The sequence below is a fragment of the Acomys russatus genome, chromosome 25 (assembly GCF_903995435.1).
Source record: "Acomys russatus chromosome 25, mAcoRus1.1, whole genome shotgun sequence".
Classification (NCBI taxonomy): Eukaryota; Metazoa; Chordata; class Mammalia; order Rodentia; family Muridae; genus Acomys; species Acomys russatus.
Window position 1 is genome coordinate 4,350,001 of NC_067161.1, and position 22,028 is coordinate 4,372,028.

The following is a 22,028-nucleotide window of genomic DNA, read 5'->3' on the forward strand; positions in this document are numbered from 1 at the left end:
TCTCGATTTTCATTTGTTTTGATTTTCCTGAGTCTTTATAGCAGACACAGGAGAAAGCCATGTGCAGTCCTGCGAGGCATTAGGATGGGGTTTTTAAAAAGTCCTTGAGTGTCAGGCATGATGGCTCACACCTGTAACTCTAACTTTAGGAGGCAGAAGGAGGAGGATTACCACAAATCCGAGCAACCGAAACCAGCCTGGACTATGTTATAAGAATGTGTCTCAAGAAAAATAAAATCATGAATTATATCTAGAATTTTCCACTTAATATTTTCAGGCCCTGGGTGATGGAGTAGTTGCAATTGCAGAAGTGGAATTATGGGTAAGGGGAGTGGGGGGTCTGCCCTATGTATATATGGAAAGAGAAAGGTGGCGATTTTATGTTAAGGATCTGGTTCATGCTGGTTAGAGACCTGCATGCACGTGTGCAAGGTGAGGTGGCAGGGAGGAAACCCAGGGAGGGGCCTGCGCTTTTGCTGTCTTTGCTAGATATTCCCTGTTTGTTTGTTTGTTTGTTCATTCGTTTGTTATTTTTGTTGTTGTTTTGTTTGAGGAGGTCAGCCTTTTGGGCTACTCAGGCCTTCCACTGATCAGACAAAACCCACCCACCCACCTCTGGAAAGGCTATCTGTCTGCTCCAAACCCCATGAATTCAAATGCGGGTCTCATCCTAAGTATGCTCCCAGCAACACCCAGCCATACTGGCCTGCAACACACCTCCCCTGGGCCTGGTAGCTCAGGCCTGAGATTCTACCGCTCAGGAGGCTGAGGGAGAGGAGAAGCAGAGGTTTAGTTCAGGACTAGCTTGGGTGGCTTTAATAAGACTCTATCTCAGAACTGATTCTTTAAAAGTGGCAGTGGTGGTGGTGGGGGGGGGGGGTATAGCTCTGTGGTACAGTGCTTGCCTGTCAAGCAGGCAGCTCAGTCCCCAGTACCACACAGCAACAGCAGGAACTGTATTCCCGATGACTACTCATTTATTTGGATGAGGTTTACTTATTCATGTGTGTGGATGGGGGTGGACACATGCTTGCCAAGGCACACGTGTGAAGAGTCAGAGAAGAACTTGTAAGGGTCAGTCCTTTCTCTTCTCCCGTGTGGCATGGACTGGCATGGGAAAAGTGTCTTTGCCCACTGAGCCGTTTCGCCAGCCCCCCACCAACACTTTAATGGGACCAGATACATGGCATTTAAAAAAAAAAAAAAAAAAAAGCAGAAACCTTTTCCAATTCCCCTCCGGCCCCTTAAAGAGCTTCCTCTTGGCTTTGCACTAACACATTCGAAAACTTCCCATCCTCACTTGGCATCCTGTTTCAGCAGACAATTAGCTGGCTAGGCATGTGAGGCCTTCAACAGTGAGGCGTGCAGGCCGGATGCCCGTAAGGTGGCTTTGCTTCCACGTCACTCTCACAGGAGGCTGTTGATGGTGGCCGAGGCTGACCTTCCACACCGAGTAGACACACTTTGTCTTATGAAACTGAACACTTAAGAGTGAGCAAATGACTGTCCGGTCTGCAGGAGTCAGACATCATGAATGCTCTGTGGGGAGATGTTCATGTGGACCGGCTGGTGTAATTCCTAAACACCCCTTATTGTCCCCACAACAGCTGCCCATTGTTTCTCCTCCTAGAGGAAGCCCAGGTGGCTTACATCCTACAAGAGCTGTGGTGGATGAGTGGCAGCAGGGAAGGCAGGAGATGGGGGAGGGGATTCTGAGGAGTGTATGCGAACCACAGGTCTAGGTCCAAAGCGAATGCGAGCTGTGACCCAGGGGACATAAAGTCTGGTTGCCCTGAATGAAATGCTCCACTCTGGAAGTGGTTTCACGAGCTTCTTGTAGCCGCAGAACAGCAGCAGGTCACCAATCAAGGCGTTCATCAGATGCACCGGTGAGGAGGGCAGCAGGTAGGTGTTGGAGGGTGGTCCCTGCTAGAGGTGTCAGACGCCACCTGCTGACATTCTAGGCTTGTGTGGTTGGTGGCTGCTGCTCTGGCAAGCTTGTATGATCCAAAAGGATTCATCTGATGGCCACAAAACGTTAAGTCCCACAACAGAGGATGCCAATGAGTTGCTGTTGAGGGGACTAACGATAGGACAAGGTAACGTGGCTCTAGACCTGCCGCATTCTGACTCGCTTCAAGCACAGTGCTCTCATCGGCCAGCCTTGTAGGATCTTTAACACAGGTGTGGCCTTGTTCTGGGTACCCTGCTCGTAAGGGTCTACTTCTTCACTGCTGGCATCTGCAGCGTGCCAGGCTCTAGGCAAAGCACTTTCATTTAACTATCTCCCAGCAGGAAGAAGGTATGCCCATGTCATCCCCAGTTTTTGGAGTTGGGAAACCAAGGCACAATGGTTATGCAGCTAAACCCATCCAGATTGCCCGGATCTGGCCTGTGGCCTTCCCCCCCCCCCCCCCCCCCGGTTTTGTTTGGTTGGTTGGTTGGTTTTGGTTTTTGGTTTTTCGAGACAGGGTTTCTCTGTGTAGCCTTGGCTGTCCTGGACTCACTTTGTAGACCAGGCTGGCCTCGAACTTACAGAGATCTGCCTGCCTCTGCCTCCCGAGTACTGGGATTAAAGGCGTGCACCTTTCATGCAGTGTAGAGAACCCAAACCCAGAGCTCTGTGCATGCTAGGCAAGCGCTTTACCACCCGAGCCGCATCCCCAGCCAGCCTGTGTTTGTGTCTCCTTCCGCTGGAATTACTTCCTGCTCCTGGTCGGCTTTCTGACTCCTTCCTCTATTGACTTACTAGTTAATCAGATAGACACCTGGTTTCCTAGATGGTTCGCCTGCAAAATCCATCCACAGAAGTGACAGCTCTTGTCCCTTATGAAAGAAGTGGCCATTAAACAGAGGTCATTTGGGATCCCTTCCAAGTCACCAATACAAAGTGCTCTAAAAAGTAGGGGCAGGTCTTTGAGTCTCCGTGCAGCTAGGGGTGGGTACTTTTTTCTAGAGTAGCCTGTCTGTGAACCATGTGGCCTTATGTCCTCCAGCTGGCCAGTCTGGTCTTGCTCATGTGGTCGCTGGACAAATGCACCTCTCAAAGCTGTCAGTCAGAATCGGGGCAGCTTCCTTTCTGCCACATTTTGCAGATGTAACAAGTTGTGAGGTCAGCTAAGGTCCAGTGGTGATGAATCCCACATGGCTTAGTTAGTTGCTTTTGTGTTCCTGACAAAAACAACTTAAGGAGAGAAAGGTCTGTTTGGCTTCTGATGTCAGAGGGATTTCACCCTGTGGCGATGGGAAAGGCTTAGCAGTAAGAGTGTGTTCCCAGGGCTTCTCAGTCTTAGTAGACCAGGAGACAGACAGCGAAGGAACCAGGGACCAGGCTGTCATCTTCAAAGACCCAACTCTTATTGCCTGCTTCCAGTTCGGCCTACCTTCTAGAGGCTCCACAGTGTGGGGCATTGAGATAACTGTGGGAAAAGGGCCTCGCCACTGACCCTGATGACCTGAGTTTGAGCCTGAGGCTCCATACAATGGAAAAAGAGAACTGACTCCCAAAAGTTGTCCTTCCACCTCCACACATGCACTGTGGTACATGCAAACACCACAGACAGACAGACGGACGGATGGACGGACAGACAAACAGATAAGTGTAACATTCCAAAGCTCACCTAAACTAGCTCAGAACCAAGCATTCACAGCCTGGGCTTGTGAGAGCCATTTTATTTTATTTTATTTGTTTTTTGAGACAGGGTATCTTTGTGTAGCCTTGGCTGTCCTGGACTCGCTCTGTAGACCAGGCTGGCCTCGAACTCACAGCGATCCACCTGCCTCTGCCTCCTAAGTGCTGGGATAAAAGGCATGTGCCACCACACTCCGCTAGCCATTTTAATTAAATCAATTAACACTGCTTTCTCATGGGGCCAGGGTCACTTGGTCTCCCAAGTGCTAGGATCCCAGGGATATCACCCTGTCCAGTTATGAGGTTCTGGAGGCTTTGCACCTGCTAACAAGCATCCGAGCAGCTGGGCTGCAGCCCCAGCACCATTGCTGGGAAATGTTAACCTTTCTCCTTTGTGCACATAAGAGAATCTGCTCTGTTTTTGTTTGTTTGTTTGTTTGTTTTGAGATTATAATTTAATTACAACATTTTTTCTGTTTCCTTTTCTCTCTCTAAACCCTCCCGTATACACCTCCCTGCTCCCCTTAAAATTCATGGCCTCTTTTTTCACTAATTGTTATATTCTTAAATAAAACCCATTCAGCCCATCCAATTTTACTTGTATGTGTGTTTTCAGGGCTGGCCATCCTTCTAATGTTTTTGTCTGGCTTGCGGTCAGGGTCCTGTTGGCCTCACAGACTGATCAGTGGGTAGGGAGGATTGTTGACCCCTCTTCAGCTCCCAGGAATTGGGGTTATTCCCCTTTAAATGTGAGGCTGTCTGGGCCTGGAACTTTCTCCCTGTGCCCTCCTCATGGTTCTTCAGTCCTGTTAACCTTCTGCAGTGGGAGGTTCAGCTCCTGTTGGGCCCATGCTCCCTTGCGTGGGTTCATCTAGGCGTCTTGGGGCATTCTCTCTCTGTCTGGTTCTGCCTATCATATGGCTCGCCTCAGAGACAAGCTCAGGTGATACTTACTTCACCCAGGGCATACCATGCCCACCGCATATGCTACCAAGCCACATCTGTTTATGTATACACCCTTGGACTTCCGGGGCTCAAAAGCTCCTAGGATGCACAGACCCACTGTACTCAGGTATCCATGTGTCATGGGTGGGGGGGGGGGTGGGGTGGCTGGTACACAGCAGGTACTCAATCAGTGTTCATTTCATGTATAATGGCTCCTTTGGGAGAGTCTGGTATACTCTTGGCAGTACGCACTGGCTACCCTATTGTTGATATCATGGTTATTATGCCACTGGGTTGGATGACCTACAGGAGTGCAGACAAGTCATTCATTCTATGTGGCTTCCGCACTGGGGCTCTGCCAAATTCCAGTGTCCCGCCTGCGGCCATTCCCGGACAGAGCCAAGTGCTGGCCTTTAGCCCAGAGCCCCAGAGTGAATCCAGAGCATGATATTGGGCCTCCCTGGGCCCATGGGCTTCCACTGTCCCCAAGACATCCCAGAAGCCTCGATAGTCTCTTCTGGCTGGTGTCCAGACACCAAGACAGGAGGCTGGGTGGCTCTCTGTCTTCCTAAAAACAGAAGCCAGAGCCACTTTCTGCTGGCATGCTAAGGGGATGGGAGAGGCCTGGGATCCAGGCAGCCTGGGGTGGAGGCACCAGCTCCAGGGTGGGTACCAGATTTCCTCAGTTGGTGTGGCCCAGCATCTCTTTGGTTCACCCTTCCCAGTGTTAGGCCAGTACCCAGGCAGCAAGGCTGTGGGTAGACGGGCTCTGACTAGTGCTGTCTGGCTCTCATCAAGCTTAGGTCCGCCTTGGAAGGCCCCACACCTCCAGCCTGCCCGTGTGCCCGTCCCTCTGGGAGGGACCTAGCCCAGGCCTCGGTGTCAGGACTTAGCTGGAGGCTGCACGACGTTCCTTGGCACGGATGCGGCCTGTGCCAAAGCCACTTCCTCTTGGCGAAAGCTGAGGTCCTGGGCTCTTGCCCAGAGGATTATGTGGAGGAAGGACAGGAGGGGACCCCAGGCTGCCTGTAGGCCAGTTCTGAACCCTTCCCATCAACAGAACCCTGCTAGTGGTACCCCACAATTCTTGGCAAGGGGAGTGTGGTGTCTGGGCATGGGAGGGCCAGTGAGTCAGCAGCCCTTCTGTGCTTTCCTTAGCCCCTGAATCTGTGAAGGAACAGGAGAAGGGAGAACAGAAAAATGTCCCCCAATTCAGAATTGGCCAATCAAGGAGTGTGTCCTGCTCTGACGCCTTCAGAAGCCTCAGTTTGTCATCTGTGGAATGGGGATAGTGAGCCCTTGCTCAGCTAGCTTCATGAGGGTTGACAGCAAGACACGCTGTGGAAACCCAGCCTCCACCCTTCACACTGTGTCTGATTTTCACATGGGGTGGCCCCTCAGGGCACCCATCTCCCGGAATCTGTTCTGGCTCCTACAGATCTCAGCGTTCCAGCCGCCCACAGTGGGATTTGCTGGTCTTCCCTGAAGAATGCCATATGTGGATAGCTCAGCCTGGGGCAGCAGCAGCTGCTGAGGTTGCACGTGGCCAGGATCCTGGGCAGACAGAGCTAGGAGAGGGACAGGGAGCAGGGAGACTGAGAATGTGCTCTGAGGTGGGGGGGGGGGGGGGGAGGGAGGGGACTTGTATCTATGGCTCTGCAACCAAGGCCCTGTTTTTTTGTTTTTGGGGGGAGTTTTGTTTGTTTGTTTTGTTTTTTTAATGTAGGAATAATATAGAAAGAAACATGGAAAATAGAAGAGACAGAGATGAGAGTGGCTTGGGAGAGGGGAGAATGTTTGTATGATGACCAGACAGCGGTGACTGTTATACACAGGGACACTTAGGTGATAGGAGTTGGGAGGGGCAGCTGATGGCAAGGGAACACCCTTCTCAAAGCAACAACTTAACGAGGGTGTGTGTGTAAGGGCGGAACCTTGAGTACAGCAGACACAAAAGCCCTGCCTCAACACCACGGAGGGTGCGCACCCACTCCTGAAAGTTGTCCCCGGTCAGCATATGTGCACCCCAAACACACTAAATAAACAAACAACATCAAAACAAGCGCAGTTAACAGGCTGTCACGATGGCTCAGTGGATAAAGGCGATGGCCTCAGGTCCTGGCTACCTGAGCTCGAGCCCCAGGACCCACATGGTGGAAAGAGACAAAGAGCTGGCTCCACAGTTATCCTCTGATCGCCGCAAGCATGCTGTGGCATGCACATACCCACAGTCACGCACTGAATAAATAAATGTAATAAGTATTTTAAAAAGGAAGTTAATAAGGGGGCTGAGGAGACAGCTCAGCAGGCAAAGTGCTTGCCTTGTGAGCATGAGGACAGGAGTTCAGGTCCCCAGAAACGGTGTGAAAACCAGCCCGGAGCTGTAACACAGCTCCGCTTTGCTCCCCTGCCCGTCTCTCCTCTCCCCTCCCCTCCCCTCCCCTTCCTCCCTTCTCCTCCCCTTCCCTTCCTCCCCTCCTTCCTCCTCTCCTCTCTTTTTCTTTTCTTTCTTTTTTTTTTCCGGGGCGGGGGGGGGGCAGGTTTTCTGTAGTCCAAGCTGGCCTCAGACTATGTAGCCAAAGCTGGTTTTGACCTCCTGGTCCTCCCACCTCCACCTGGATGAAAAGCTTAACATAGTCATTGTCTTCAAGTGATTGCTTTAAAACCTGAACAGGATGCTGTGTGTCACTACTATGAATGGCCTCATGAGAGAGAAAGAATCTTTTAAAAAAAAACACAACAAACTGAAAGATGCTATTAAATACTATTTACAGGCTGTGTGGGGTTGGAGGGGGCAATACAAACAAGGTTATGAGCCAGCTGTGTCTTTTTCCACAGGGTTTTCAGAAAGGTTAGAATGGGTTCTCCCATGCTATGTGGGGAATTAGTATTATCTGATGCCACGTTGGTGCACGACCAAAATCAGGCCTTGGGCCGGCAGGATGGCTCATTGAGTAAAAGTGCTTGATGCCAAGCCTGAAGACCTGAGTTCAAGCCCCTAAGCCCACAGTTGAAGAAGCGAACCAGATCCCAAGACCTGACCTCTGATTTCCAGAAGCATTCTGTGGTGCCTGTGCCCCTCCCACATACACACATTCACACCAAAGGATAAACGAATAGAAACAGCAGCTCTTATCTGAACACCATCCTTTTGAAAAGTGGGTTGAAGCTTTCATTCACTTTTTTTTAGGACGTGTGTATGTGTGTGTGTGTGTGTGTGTGTGTGTGTGTGTGTGTGTGATGTGAGCAGGGCACTAAAGCACACCATTGCAGTCCCCGAGTTTTGTCCTGGTGCCCGAGCTTTTGGGCATCTGAGGGTGCTGTCACATTCAGCCTGGCTAGTGAGCTTTTATTGGAAGGTCAGAAGTGCAGCCATTTGGAGGCAGTGTGTGGTGGCACTGGGCACAATGCCGGCCTCAACAAAGGGCAATTTGTTCCTTAGGAAGGAATTGGAGGAATCTCTGAGTTGGTGAACTGGCTGCTTCAGGAATGGCTGCCCGGACCTTCCTGGGTGTGTTCTATGGCAGCAGAGCTCCTGGGGCTCACGTGATGAGTCCTAGTCTCAGAAACCTAGCCCCTGTGTGAGCCCACAAGCCTCTGTCAGTGCCAGAGTGTGTCAGAGAGGAGAGCTGACAGAGAAAAGCAGAGGGTGTGTCTGAGGCGAGTGCACCAGAGGAGGTGGCAGGACAGTTGGCACGAGAAAAGCTTAGCCTTGGACAATTCCATTTTCATACCTGTGGGCACTCAGACCCTGGGGTGAAAGTTCCGTGGAAGCTGGCTCCTTACTTTATCCAAGAATGTCTCTATGCCCATGCTATAATGTGGAGAGTACACAGCTAGGTGGAGAAGCCAGGCACAAAAGCTCACACAAGCTGTTCCATTCCATTCTCTAGTGTCCCCAGTCGACCAGTCCAGAGACTTAGGGCTGAGTGGGGGAGGGATGGCTGCATACTGGGTGACAGTCTCATGTTAGGGTTGTTGTAGCACTGGGGCGTGGTAACATATATATATAGTGTCTGAACATAATGCCATTAGGAGCAAATTTAGTTTTATTCATATTTTACCACAATAAAGAATCTTTCCCTGAAAATAACTGTGGGTGTTATGCATGTGTACACATTTGTGTGTGGACCCATTCGCCGGTGTGTGTCCACTCGCTGGTGTGTGTCCACTCATGTACTGGCCAGAGGTCACTATCAGCTGTCTTCTTCCCTCAGTCTCCATCTTGTTTTTCAAGACAGGCTTTTTGTGAACGTGGAGTTCCCCGTTTTGGCTAGACTGGCTGGCCAGGAAACCCCCCAGGATCTGGCTATCTCCTCCCCATTGCATGGGGTGGGGTGGGGAGGTAACAGGCACACCTTGCCACCCCTGACTTTGTATGTGGCTCTGGACTCACTCCTCGTGCGTTGCAGCTCCCTGGCAACAGACGACTCTTGGACTGGTCCCTTTCCCCTTCTATCCTCCTCCTTTCTCCTGTTCTTGTTTTCTCTCTGTCTCTCTGTGCCTGTCACTTTCTCTGGGTCTCTCAGTCTCTGTTGGTCTCTGTCTCTCTCCCTCTCTCTGACACACACACACACATACACACACATATACACACACATACACACACACACACACACACACACACACACGCACGCACGCACGCACGCGCACACACTCCAGGATCTGGCATGTTTAGGCCAGCTCTCTGTCACCAAGCTAGACCTCCAACCCAGATGGCTCTGTGATTACAAAGGAAAAGTAAGTGAGCGTGGCAGCTCATAACCAGCTGACCAGCTGGCCCCACCAACCACGGGACAGACAGACACACTATGCTGATGGCATTCCTGCTAAGAAAAGAGCCTGCACTGAGTTGTGGGTGTGGTAACAGTCTTAGCTGTCAACTTGATGAGATCTAGAGTCACTGGGGAGACAGGCCCGTGGGGATTGTCTTGACTACATTAACTGAGGCGGGAAGACATGCACTCTGGGCGGCGCCATTCCCTGGGATGGCTCCTCGGCAGCACCAAGAGAAGAAAGTGAGCTGAGTACAGGCACCCATCCCTCTCGGGTCCTTTGTTCACACACTGAGTGCCTTGGGAAGGCCTGTCTTTCCCGAGTGTGCTATAGTGCTTCGCTTTCCCCTTGCAGTTGCCTCCTGGTCTGTATTATTCATATGGTCCTATCAGAGTTCTTTAAAATTACCCAGGAATCCCAGGGGTTGAACATCCAGTCTTGTCAATCATAATCTCAGTCCAAGGTGTCAGGCTTCCGTGTCACCTAGTTGCACAGCCTCACGCTAAATGCAAGGGGTTCTGGGAAGTGTTGTCTTCCTGTGAGATCAGAGAAGAAAAGGAAATCAAACTTGTCTGCCATACATCAGAAGTATACTTCAGGAGTCAAAACTGTTCAAATGTACATGCCAGCTGATCTCAGTGGCACAGAACTTTAGTCCCAGCACCTGGGAGGCAGAGGCAGGTGGTTCTCTGTGAGTTCCAGGCTAGCCTGGTCTACCTAGTGAGTACCGGCTCAGTCAGTACTACACAGTGAGTCCCTGTCTCAAAACAAAAAACATAACAACAACAACAACAACAAACACCCAAAATATACATGGGTTCATGTAAGATGTGTGATATGTGTAGGTGTGCATGCCACAACACACGTGTGGAGGTCCAAGGACAACTTTGTGCTGTCGGTTCCTTCTGGCCACCTGTAAGAAGGTTCCAGAGATTGACCTCAGGTCATCAGGCTTACATTGCTCATGTGACAGTGCGCATGGGCTCTGCTGCTTTTGAGACAGGGTTTCACTCAGGCTGGCCTGTTGGCCTCTAACTCACCATGGTGCTGAGTACTTGGAATTCTAATTCTCCTTCCTCCATTTCCCCAGTGCTGGGACCACAGGCATGTGCCCCATGCCTATACAGTGTGTGTGTGGTGGGGGGGGGGGAGGGGGGGAATCGAACCCAGGGCCTCATGTGTGCTAAGCAAGAGCTCTCCAAGTTGAGCTACTGTTCCAGCTAAATTAGAGAAAGATTTTAATTGGTCTTCACCCCCCTGCTGCACCAAGATCCAGAATTGCAGAGCCCTCCTGACGTTGGTATGGTGAACTCGCCAGACAGGAAGGTGGGAAGAGCTGTCCTCCACTTCTCAGGTCCTGTTAAAAGTTGTTGATTTGAGTTGTGTCTTGTCGTTGACAGGTTTGGATTTGTCTCTCCCATCTACTTTGGCTCCTCCTTCCTCTCTGGACTTCCCAGCTGCCCCGTCGGCCTTCACTGCCCTGTGAACATGTTGGTGATTCTTGCCTTCATCATCCTCTTCCACATCGTCTCTGCGGCGCTGTTGTTCATTTCCACCATTGACAATGTACGTTCCTCTTCCCCCTCCCCCCCCCCCACCCACCACCTAGGAGTCATGGGGCCCAGGAGACCATATCAGGGTGGAGAATGGAGCGTGTGATCGTGACCTGGGGGTGTCCCCTCTGCTGAGGCATCTCTCCAGCCCAGGCCTGGGTGCTCTAATCCTGGGATGAGGTCCCACAAGACAGGGTTAGTGGATGTGATGAGCACTTCCCAGAAGCCCCTGCGGGTGAGCTCAGCCCCTCCCAGAAGCCCCTGCGTGTGAGCTCAGCTCTACTAAAGTTCTCAGCCTCCACACTATTGTCATTTGGAGCTAGACAATTCTCTTTTTTTTTTCCTATTAAATATTTTTTTGTTTTATTCTTTAAATTTACTTATTTTATTTTATCTATATGGGTATTTTGCCTGCATGCTTTTGTGTAAACCACCTGTGTGTTCCTGGTGCCCAAAGAGGTCAGAAAAGGACCTTGGTCCCTGAAACAAGAGTTACAGATGGTGTGAGCCACCATGTGGGTGCTGGGAATTGAACCTGGGTCCTCTACAAAAACAGCAAATGCTCTTAACCACTGAACCATCTCTCCAGCTCCTGTTTTACTTTTTTTTTTTTTTTTTTTTTTTTTTGGTCTTTCAAGACAGGGTTTCTCTGTGTAGCCCTGGCTGTTGTCCTGCTTTGTAGACCAGGCTGGCCTCGAACTCACAGCGATCCACCTACCTTTGCCTCCCGAGTGCTGGCATTAAAGGCATGTGCCACCACGCCTGGACTTACTTTTTAAATTAGAATACAAAATAAGTTCTCCAAAGCTTTGACTGTTAGACTTCAGATAAGAGGTTAATATCTAAAAATACAGAAAGAACTTCAAACTTACACACACACACACACATACACACACAGAGTTAATAAATGGATCAACAAACTGAACACATAGTTCTCAAAACAAATACACATAGCAAATAAATATTTTTTGAGGTGTTCAACATCCTTAGCCATTGGGGTATCAAATGAAAACTACTGTGAGATTGCGTCTTACCCCTGTCAGAATGACTCTCCTCCAGAAAACCAATGACAACGTGCAGCTCAGCGATGTAGCCGCTGGTAAGTTCCCTGTGTCCCACCCACGCTCCTGCAGACACCACCAAGTAACCTCAGTGGGTTGTACAGCCGCCAGAAAAGACATGACAGTAGGAAGGAACTTGTTGGAGGATGAGCCATGGTGACAGGGAGAGAAGGAGAGAGGAGAGAGAGGAAAGAGGGAGAGGAGGTGAGAGTGTCCAAAATACATTGTATCCATGTCTGAAGTAGTCAAGGGGGTTCTAGAAAACATACAACCAAGCCAGGAGTGGTGGCGCACGCCTTTAATCCCAGCATTCCGGAGGCAGAGGCACGTGGATCACTGTGAGTTCAAGGCCAGCCTGGTCTACAAAAAGATTCCAGGATAGCCAAGGCCACACAGAGAAACCCTGTCTCAAAAAACCAAAAAGAAAGAAAGAAAGAAAACATACAACCACAAAACCTCCTAAGGGTTTGAGGAGGTGAGGGACTGTGGTGGGATTCTTGTGAGGCAGCTGCAGAAGGGAGCTTGTGGGTGCAGCCATGGCTAAGGATGGATAGATGAAAAAAGCAAGAGGATGAGCCATAAGAACAAATTTACTTTGACCTTGTAAAGCCTAATGCCGTGTGCCCTGATTAAATTTTTTTAAAAAAATAAGGTAAAAATAGAACTGCCACACGGCCGGCTATATACACTACACACCCAGCAGAGTGTATTCCTGAAGGCGCTGTGTCCTACCACAGGGCTGCCTGTACACCCATGACTATTCTCATCACAATGATAACTCCTCTCAGAGGCCTTCTCATACCTTGTGGATGGCCTAGCAACACCTCTGGCCTTTTGTCACTAGGTGTCAGTCTTGCTTCCACTCATAGTTGAAGTGTTTTCTCCAGATGTTGATAGCTGTCCTACAGGGAGCAAAATCAGCCTGGTGATCTTTCCAGGGCATCTCCTACCTGCCCCCTGTGTCTTCTTACTAGCCAGACACTCGTGTTACTAGTCAGACACCGTGCTCACTAAGTGGATGACAGACCTCTGACTTGTGAGTTGTTCCTTCAGAGTCTGGCTGGCAGTTGTATTATTAGCAAGAAATTATTTGATACCCTGTTGGCCCAGGCAGGAAGTGATGCTTCTGACAGAAATGTGGTCCTCACCAAAGGCCGGCTTCATCTGATCTTTTCAAACTACAGAGACCATTAAGGGGAAGAAAATTCCTCAGAAGGCCAAGTCAGTTGGCAATCTCTAGGAATGTGTGTGTGTGTGTGTGTGTGTGTGTCTATGTGGTGCATGTCTGTGTCTTGTGCATCTCTGTGTCTGGTATGTGTCTTTGGTGTGTGTGTGTGTCTGGTGTGGGGGGGTATGTGTGTGTCTATCTGGTATGTGGGTGCATGTATCTATCTGGTGTGTGTGTGTGTGTCTATCTGGTGTGTATGTATGTCTGGTGTGTGTCTGTCTGGTGTGTGGTTTGATGTGTGTGTGTGTCTATCTGGTATATGTGTATCTATCTTGTGTGTGTGGTGTGTGTGGTTTTCTCTGGTATGTGTGTGTCTATTTGGCGTGTGTGTATGTGTGTGTCTGGTGTGTAGTGTATATCTATGTGTATCTGATGTGTGTGTGTGTGTGAGAGAGAGAGAGAGATGTGTATCTATGTGTGTCTGATGTGTGTGTGTGTGTGTATGTGTGTGTGTGTGCAAATTTTAGATTGGCTGACTGGGCTGAGTGGTCCAACAGCAGCTGTCTCATAGTGGAGAGGTCGAGAACCCATGGCTGCTGAGACCTCAGCAGCCCCATCTGGCCCTGAAGTTGGAGGCTCCTGCAGGGCTGCTGGAATTTAGTCCATAGTGGATGGCCACAGACACTGCATTCCTGTGTCAGCAAAGGCTGGAGGCAGTGATGGACACTCTTGCTCAGGAAGACAAGGGCTTGCACACACATCACACACACACACACATACACACGTGTACACACACATGCACACACACATACACATGTGCACACTACACACCACACCAGACACACACACCAACTATACTGCCTCTCTCCAACTTCCTACCATCCAGGCCACCAGTTTATTGGGTACTGCCCATATTCAGGGCAAGTCTTATTTTCTTCCATTATTCTCCCATGGCAATCCCTCTTTGGAAACACCCTCATAGACACACAGAGGTGTGTTTAGCCTCTCCTGGTCATCTGTTTGCCTAACCAGGTGGGCAGCCACAGTCACACATCCCAATAGCTGAAGTGTACTCCGCACATGGCTCCCAGTGCTGTCTGCATAGCCACCTCCTAATTAGTCACCACAGTGGTAACATTACTTATTACACCTGTCACTCCAATAACCCCCCCAATTGGCAGTATTCACCCCCTTGTGTGTATCATCTTGGGTTATCTGGGAGGTAGGGGCTTGCCTCTGATGCTCTGATGGTTCCCAGGAGAAGAGACTGAACCTACAGTCAGTCCTGGCCCTTGCCAGAGTTGGTTTTTTTTTTTTTTTTTATTTGTTTGGTTGGTTGGTTTTTTGAGACAGGGTTTCTGTGTAGCCCTGGCTGTCCTGGACTCACTTTGCAGACCAGGCTGGCCTCGAACTCACAGAGATCCACCTGCCTCTGCCTCCCAAGTGCTGGGATTAAAGGAGTGCCACCATGCCCAGCTGAGTTTACACTGTTTTATAGATAGAGCCAGGAGTTGAACCATCCCACAGGCTTCTGGTTCTAGATTCTTCCAGGGGACACGAGCAGTTCACTTTCTAGAGGGTCTTGCTGAGCTTCTGAGTGGACCAGGCAGTGGTCACACACATGTGTTGGTTTGAAGTATTTGGAGCTGATAAGGAAAGGACCCACAATGGGTTGGGGGGAGGGAACTGGGAGTGAAGTTTCTTCTAGAGTTCCTGTTTGTTTTTTTTCTACAGCTGGTCCTTTGGAATCCCAGAGGTCCCAGGCTTAGTGGAAGGGTTGGGCGGTCACTGGGGCAGGGATGTGCTCCCACACCCAGGTGTTCACTAACTGCGAGGATGGGTGGAGGTGTGCCGGCCAGCGAGTCAGCCACTGGTCAGGGTGCACTTGAAATTGTGCTTAAAGGATGTGAAATAGGAGCCCCGGGGACAGTTACGGATTCAGTGGGTGGGCAGGAGGTGTCCAGCCTTTAAGGGACAGGAAATAGAGCGCAGGCTGGCAAAGGAAGGGGCTGAGACAGGAATGTACCGGAAAATGACAGACGGCACTGGGCTGAGGCAGAGAATCTCCTCTTCGTTTGTCACATAATATCCTCCTCTTAATTTTCATTTTAATTTTTTGTTGTTTGGATACCTTAAAATTTTAAACATTTGTTTATGGTTTTTCATTCCTTTTTAGGGGGTCGGGGAGGCATGAGCCATCTCACCAGCCGATGGATACTTCTTTCAATTAGTTTTTAGGTATCACATAGAGTAATAGTTTTAATCGTGGCATCTTCATACATGAGTGCACTACCTTCTGTTTCCCACCTCTTTTAGGTCCTCCCTCTTCCAGGTTCCGATCCTGGTCCTAGTCCCATGGCCTATGAACACACACACAAACACACACACACACACACACACACACACACACACACACACACACACACACACACACACAAATCCTGAGTCCAGTTCTCCATATACGAGAAATACCAAGCCGGGTGTGGTGGCGCACACCTTTAATGCCAGCACTCGGGAGGCAGAGGCAGGTGGATCGCTGTGAGTTCGAGGCCAGCCTGGTCTACAAAGCGAGTCCAGGACAGCCAAGGCTACACAGAGAAACTCTGTCTTGAAAAACAAAAAACAAACAGAGAGAGAGAAAGAGAGAGAGAGAGAGATACCAGTGTTTGTCTTCCTGAACCTGGTGTGTTTGCCCATCTTCCTCCAAATGTTATGATGTTATTTTTTTCTTGTGGCAGCATAAAGTTCCACGGTGTACGTGTGCCACAGTCATCAGACAGATATGTAGGCTGCTTCCATTTCCTGGCTACTGTGACAGGCTGTCCCCTTGATGTCATCTTTTCTTCTACACCCTGTCCCTTGCTGTTCCTGTAGAACTGGCCTCCATTTACCCTGACCCCCGTTCACTCACTATGTTTCTCCCATGGGTCCTGAGAGCACGAGGCACCTCAGATCCTTCTGAAGACCTGCAGCCTGGCGCCCCAGGGCACTCGGAAGAGACCCAGAACTGATCTCAGGCCTCTTGACTCAAAAAAGTCCCCAGGGGGACCCACTTGTGGTCTGCCCCCTAGAGATGCAGTGAGTCCTGCAGAGGGCCCACACTGACTCCTCCACCCAACTCTGCAGGACTCAGGCTCTGTGTCCTTAACCAGCAGTTTCCGTTCCCTTTGCAGGCCTGGTGGGTGGGAGACGGCTTCTCAGCGGACATCTGGAGAGTGTGCACCAACACCACAAACTGTACAGAGATTAACGACATGAGTGGCACTGAGGCTGAGCCATACGAAGGTGAGTGTGGGTGGGTGGGACTTTAGCATCCCTGCCTCTCTCCTCCCTACTGAGCTGCAGAACAGACCCAGCCAGGTCCGTTCATCAGGCCTAGGTTGGTCTGCTTGCTCTCTGTCCTTTATGTTGTGCCGATGCGAGCCCCAGGAATAGCTAGCCACGGCGGTAAACAGTGTCAGCCAGGATGGCTTGCTGTGCCCAGAGGCAGTGTTTTGGGGCCTCTGCTGTTGGTGTTCCACACCCTCCATGTGGGATTATGTTCAGATTATTGTTCTTTAAATCACAGAGTCAGTGAACTACCATCTAAATCCAGCCCAAGACCTGTTTTGGTGTGGCCCAGGAGCTAAGAATGATTTTGACATCTTAAAAGTGAAAAAAACAAAATCCCCCAAACAAAACACCCCCCCAAAAAACCAAAAACAAAACAATAACAGCAGCAACAAAACCAACCAAACAAACAAAAAACCCAATAAAACAAAACAAAAAAACAGCAAAAAAAAACCCCAAACAAAACAAAACAAACAACAACAACAACAACAAAAACCCAACCCCCCCCCAAAAAAAAGAAGTGTGACCAGAAGCCTAAAGTATTTATCACCTGACTCTTTCCTGGAGTGGGGGTGGAGGAAAGTCTGCCCACTCTGACCTCTTCCACATGTAAATTTATCTGAGCTATATCATCAGTGGTAACCTGGTGTCATGGGTCATGAAAGCAGGAGGAAATGCTAGGCTAAGAGCCAGAGACCCTCAATGAAGGCTGACCCAACTGGCTCCCTCTGTCTCTGTCCTTTAGAGGCCATGGCACTGGAGGAGTCAGTTCTCTGTCTCCTGTGTGGGTTCCAGGGCTCTAACTCTGGTTGTCCAACACAGTGACAGATGCCTTAGCCAGAGCCCACCCTCTCTTCGCTTCTTTGTGATAAACAAAAACAAAATATAAGCAACCCAGATGTAGTTGTAGCTGCCCCTCTCGATCTGCAGGGCTGGTTCTGAAACCCGCAGGAGGATCCCAAAGGATGCACACGCTTACTTGGAGCACATGACCACCCTCCTCCATACAACGCCGAACACAGTCTCTGCATGTCATTCCATTTGTGTGGATCCGCTATGGAACATGGCAAATTCAAAGTTTTCTTTCTGGAGCTTTCTGGGTTCTCATTCAATGAATACACCTAAGACATGGTTGGTGAGTCCAAGAAGGCAGAAGTGGTGCCTATGGAGCTCTTAGCTGGTGTTGTGAGGTGCTGACCCTACAAGTGAGCCGCTTCGTGAAGCCTGCAGGAACCCCCAAACCACAACAAGGTCACCGCCTTCCCCCTGACTGACTTTCTGTTTTTGATGTCCTCTCTGGGCTCCGCCTACACTGACATCATGGGCCACCCGTGGCCCACTCTGCGACTCAATGCCAAGAACCCCCCTCCTAAAAGCACATAGCCATTACATTTGCCTCATCGCAGGATATTAATCACCTGGAGTACTTGCTCAAACTATGGATTCTTGGCCCCTACCCCAGACTAGTGACAGCCAGGTGGGGAATTTACATTTTAAACCAGCCATCCTAGGTGGCTCCTTGTAACATTTAATAAGTAATGTTCAAAGCCACAGAGTCACAACCTTGGCCCACTTTTAAATTCCCTGGAGACTTTAGAAACCCCCAATCAGCGTTCTCAATGCCTGGTGTTCCGGTTCACTTTGTCTCAGGGAAGTCTGGTAGCATTGTTCAGAATAGAGCTATCATTTACGGACCTAAAAACACATGCTTCAGCTGGGCATGGTGGCACATGCCTTTAATCCCAGCACTCGGGAGGCAGAGGCAGGTGGATCACTGTGAGTTCAAGGCCAGCTTGGTCTACAAAAGTAAGTCCAAGACAGTCAAGGCTACACAGAGAAACCCTGTCTTGAAAAAAACAAAACAGGGGCTGGAGAGATGGCTCAGAGGTTAAGAGCACCGTCTGCTCTTCCAGAGGTCCTGAGTTCAATTCCCAGCAACCACATGGTGGCTCACAACCATCTATACCCTCTAGTGGCTTCTTCTAACATGCAGGTGTACATGCAGATAGAACACTCATATATATAAAATAAATAAATACAATATATTTTTTTAAAAAAGAAAAAAACAAAACAAAAAACCAAAAACAAAAAAAACCCCACATGCTTCTTAAGGGCTCGTTGGCTCAGTGGGGTTTGACAGTTGTATATATTCCTAGCAAACCACAACTGCACACTGCACACTAAGTAGAGGACATCCGTAACACCCTTGTGTCCTTTGGCCCATTTCCCTCGATCCTGCCCAGGAAACCCTGTCCCTATGGAACTGTTTCTCGCCTCTCCCAATGGCTTATTTTTACCTGTTCTTGGACTTTGAGGAATGGAGTTAGGTGATGTGTTTGTGCTAGAGGGTATGTTTGCTCACCACAAAGAATTAGGAAGTATATGTAGGCAGAACATTATATACATGATAATAAATAAATCTTTAGAAGAAGAAGAAGAAGAAGAAGAAGAAGAAGAAGAAGAAGAAGAAGAAGAAGAAGAAGGAAAGAAGAAAAAGAAGAAGAAGAAGAAGAAGAAAGAAAGAAAGAAGAAAAAGAAGAAGAAGAAGAAGAAGAAGAAGAAGAAGAAGAAGAAGAAGAAGAATTAGGGTCAGGTGTTCTCTGAGGGACCCAGATGTGTAGCCGGAATGCATCAAGACCTGCTCCTATAAATCAAGCCGTTACAAGCGATGCTCCCTCCAGCTAGTTTCAGGCAAACTAAGAAGCGACAGGTTGAGCCCCAGGTGTTGTAATTTTAAAAGTCTCTGAGCTTCACGGGTAGGAGCTGTGTGCAACCTGGAGCAGGAGGAAGTCACAGGAATGGGTGGTGGCTCCATCTTCTGGTCAAGTTGGTATTTTGATCAAGTGCCTAGCTGGGAGGACTCTAACAGCCACACTGGCCAGGCGCGTCCAATCTGTGGCCCGAGGGGGACAATAGCAACAAATGGGGCCCAACACAAGGCTGGAAACTTAATTTGAGATGTGAGCTTTACCTTGATTGTGCAGATCTCAGTGTGAAGTTTCTAGACCGCAATGTTGTGTTATAATGCCCCAAGGCTGCACTGGCATGCCTGGCTGTAGTCGGATGCTCTCTGTGAAGCCTTGGTCTTCAGCCTTGTTTTCGCCTCCTCCCCACAGGTTACTCCGTCATGCAGGCCGTGCAGGCCACCATGATCCTCTCCACCATCCTCTGCTGCGCCTCCTTCCTCATTTTCCTGCTCCAGCTCTTCCGCCTCAAGCAGGGAGAGAGGTTCGTGCTGACTGCCATCATCCAGCTCCTGTCATGTGAGTGAAACCGGAAGCCGTCGGACCTGCCTGCCCATATAAATGAAAAAGTCAGGAACTCAATCTTAAATTGTACGTCATTCAGATAGCTGCCAGTCTGGGGAGCCAGAGCAAAGCCCGCCTTCCAGGTCCTTTTCTTGGATCCTTGTTGTGGGGAGCAGAGCAAGCGATAAAGCAGTCCCAAGCTCAGATGTGCCCTTCTGGTCAGGTAGCTCTTGTCTCTGAGACTCCCCTTTCCATGATAGTCAGCTCTCCTGCAGACACTACGGCCACCAAGTCCTGCATTCCTTCTCCGTCACCACTTTGGATGGCACCTTGATTTAAGGTTAGCTTGGAACAAATAGATCAGTAGCAGGGAACACACATCCTGCGGAAAGAAGCTTTTCTTATGAGGCTTATGCGGTGCCCCTGCATTGTACCCGCCTCAGGATGACAAGCGGAGGGAAGCTGGGGAGCACTCAAAAAGGAGAAGCTGGCCACACACTAGGGATGGAGGAATTTGGATTTAGTTGGGGGGGTAGGGAAGGGAGGGTCTCCCCAAAGCATGAAGCAGTCTGGGTACAGAGCGGAAGCAACGGTGTGCCAGGCAGAAGTCCTAGGATGAAGACCCCAGAGCTGTGAGGGCCGGGATGTGGAGGGGCCAGACCAAATGTGCTCTCCTAAGCTGTGGAAAGGACCTTAGGTCTGTATCCTAAGCTAGTGGGGAGCCGTTAACGGTTAGGCTAGTTCCAGACTACTGCATGGTCTCCCGTATGCCTGAACCCTGGCTTTGTTCCTGGCAGGTCTGTGTGCCATGATCGGGGCTTCCATTTATACGGACCGGCGCCAAGACCTTCACCAACAGAACTACCAAATCTACCACCTACTGCAAAATGGCAGCTACGGCTATTCTTTCATTCTGGCCTGGGTCTCTTTTGCCTTCACCTTCGTCAGTGGCCTCATGTACATGATCCTAAGGAAGCGCAAATAGGTTTCAGAAGCCCGGCCGCTCTCCCCACAGTATGGCGGCATCCACGTTCACATAACCATTTTGTATATAATCATTTTTTTGTGGTTTTTCTAGCAAACATATTGTTTCCTTTAAAAGTGTTTATAAAAAAAAAGAAGAAGAAGAGGAAGAAGAAGAAGAAGAAGAGAGACAGAGACAGAGACAGAAAGAGGAGTTTCTGCACTCTTGGGAACACAGACCAGACCATGAAAGCTGGCATTCAGAATGTCTGCCCACCAAAGGTCTCAGCAAGGTCCAGCAATGTGGAAATCATTGGATGCTTTTCACCAGTGGATCTGGGATGGGGTGTGGCCAAAATTAGGGAAAGCCTGTCTTTGGGGGGGGGGGCAGAGTCTTTGTAGGTTTCTGCCCTGCCCATCTTCCCTTGCCTACTCCATTCTCACAGCCACAGGTGGGATGACGAGGGGCCCAAATGAAGAGCATCTGGCCTCAGACAGTAACCCTCTTTTGTGTAAGAGGCAGGCAAAGCCCAGCCCTGGGTTGTCTCTAAGGGACTCAGAGTTCCTCAGCCCCACTGCAGTGAGCTGGGCCATCATCCAAGGTTTCTCATGTTTGCTCATGTATGCCTTAAGGATAGTGACCCTTGACCTAGGTGTCATGTGTAGGCACTGAGTTCCCACAGATAACTCCTTGGGGCATCTGTTACATGCAGACTCTCAAGTCCATGTCCGTGACCCGCAAAATTCTTCATCAAAGGGATGGGCTTGGGTGTCTGAATTTCTCATAAGCTCCCTGCGATGTGCTTAGATGCATTAAAACTGGGGCTCAGAGTCCCAGAGCCAGGGGAGCAGAGCCACCATGTAAATGTTCACAGGCTCAGCATGTGGAGATGGTCCCACTGGCAGTCACATCTTGGCCTCTTGGCAGTTCTTGCCACCTCTTCCACAGCTGCTTATATCTGGGCCACTTGTGCCCCACTCCCAGGCCATAAGCCCACCTGGGAGGTGGGCTGGGCAGCCTCCTCTTGGGAGGTCTCTCTTTTTCTTCCTGCTCTTCTTTCTAATGTGGGTGCTTCCATTAGGCCCCCATTTCTGGAGTCTCAGAAGATCCGTCTTCCATTCATCCATCCACTCAGCATCCAACATGAATGGGTCTTGCCACATGCCAGGTATAAGGGGATAACGCTCAAAGCAATTCCTTACAAGAGTCACAGGCTGATGAAGAACACACACCAGAAACCAACTAGAAAAACTACCAACCAGGACAGAGCATCAGGAGTCCCAGCGGATTCAAAACCTCCCCAGGAGGGGGAGCCCACTGTCTGCCTGCCTGCTCTTAAGTGCCTTGAGGTA

General features: G+C 49.8%; 1 protein-coding gene across 1 annotated transcript in view; it reads left to right on the top strand.

Moving 5' to 3' along the window:
- The window catches only part of Emp2 (epithelial membrane protein 2), a 33,663-nt gene extending 12,833 nt beyond the window's left edge, over nucleotides 1-20,830 (top strand). Inside the window, exons 2-5 of the mRNA XM_051168477.1 lie at nucleotides 10,753-10,918; nucleotides 16,308-16,419; nucleotides 19,581-19,727; nucleotides 20,510-20,830. Of these exons, the coding sequence (XP_051024434.1) occupies nucleotides 10,841-10,918; nucleotides 16,308-16,419; nucleotides 19,581-19,727; nucleotides 20,510-20,697 (525 nt within the window). The 5' untranslated portion in view covers nucleotides 10,753-10,840 and the 3' untranslated portion in view covers nucleotides 20,698-20,830. The remainder of the gene's footprint in view (nucleotides 1-10,752; nucleotides 10,919-16,307; nucleotides 16,420-19,580; nucleotides 19,728-20,509) is intronic.
- The last annotated feature ends 1,198 nt before the right edge of the window (nucleotides 20,831-22,028 follow it).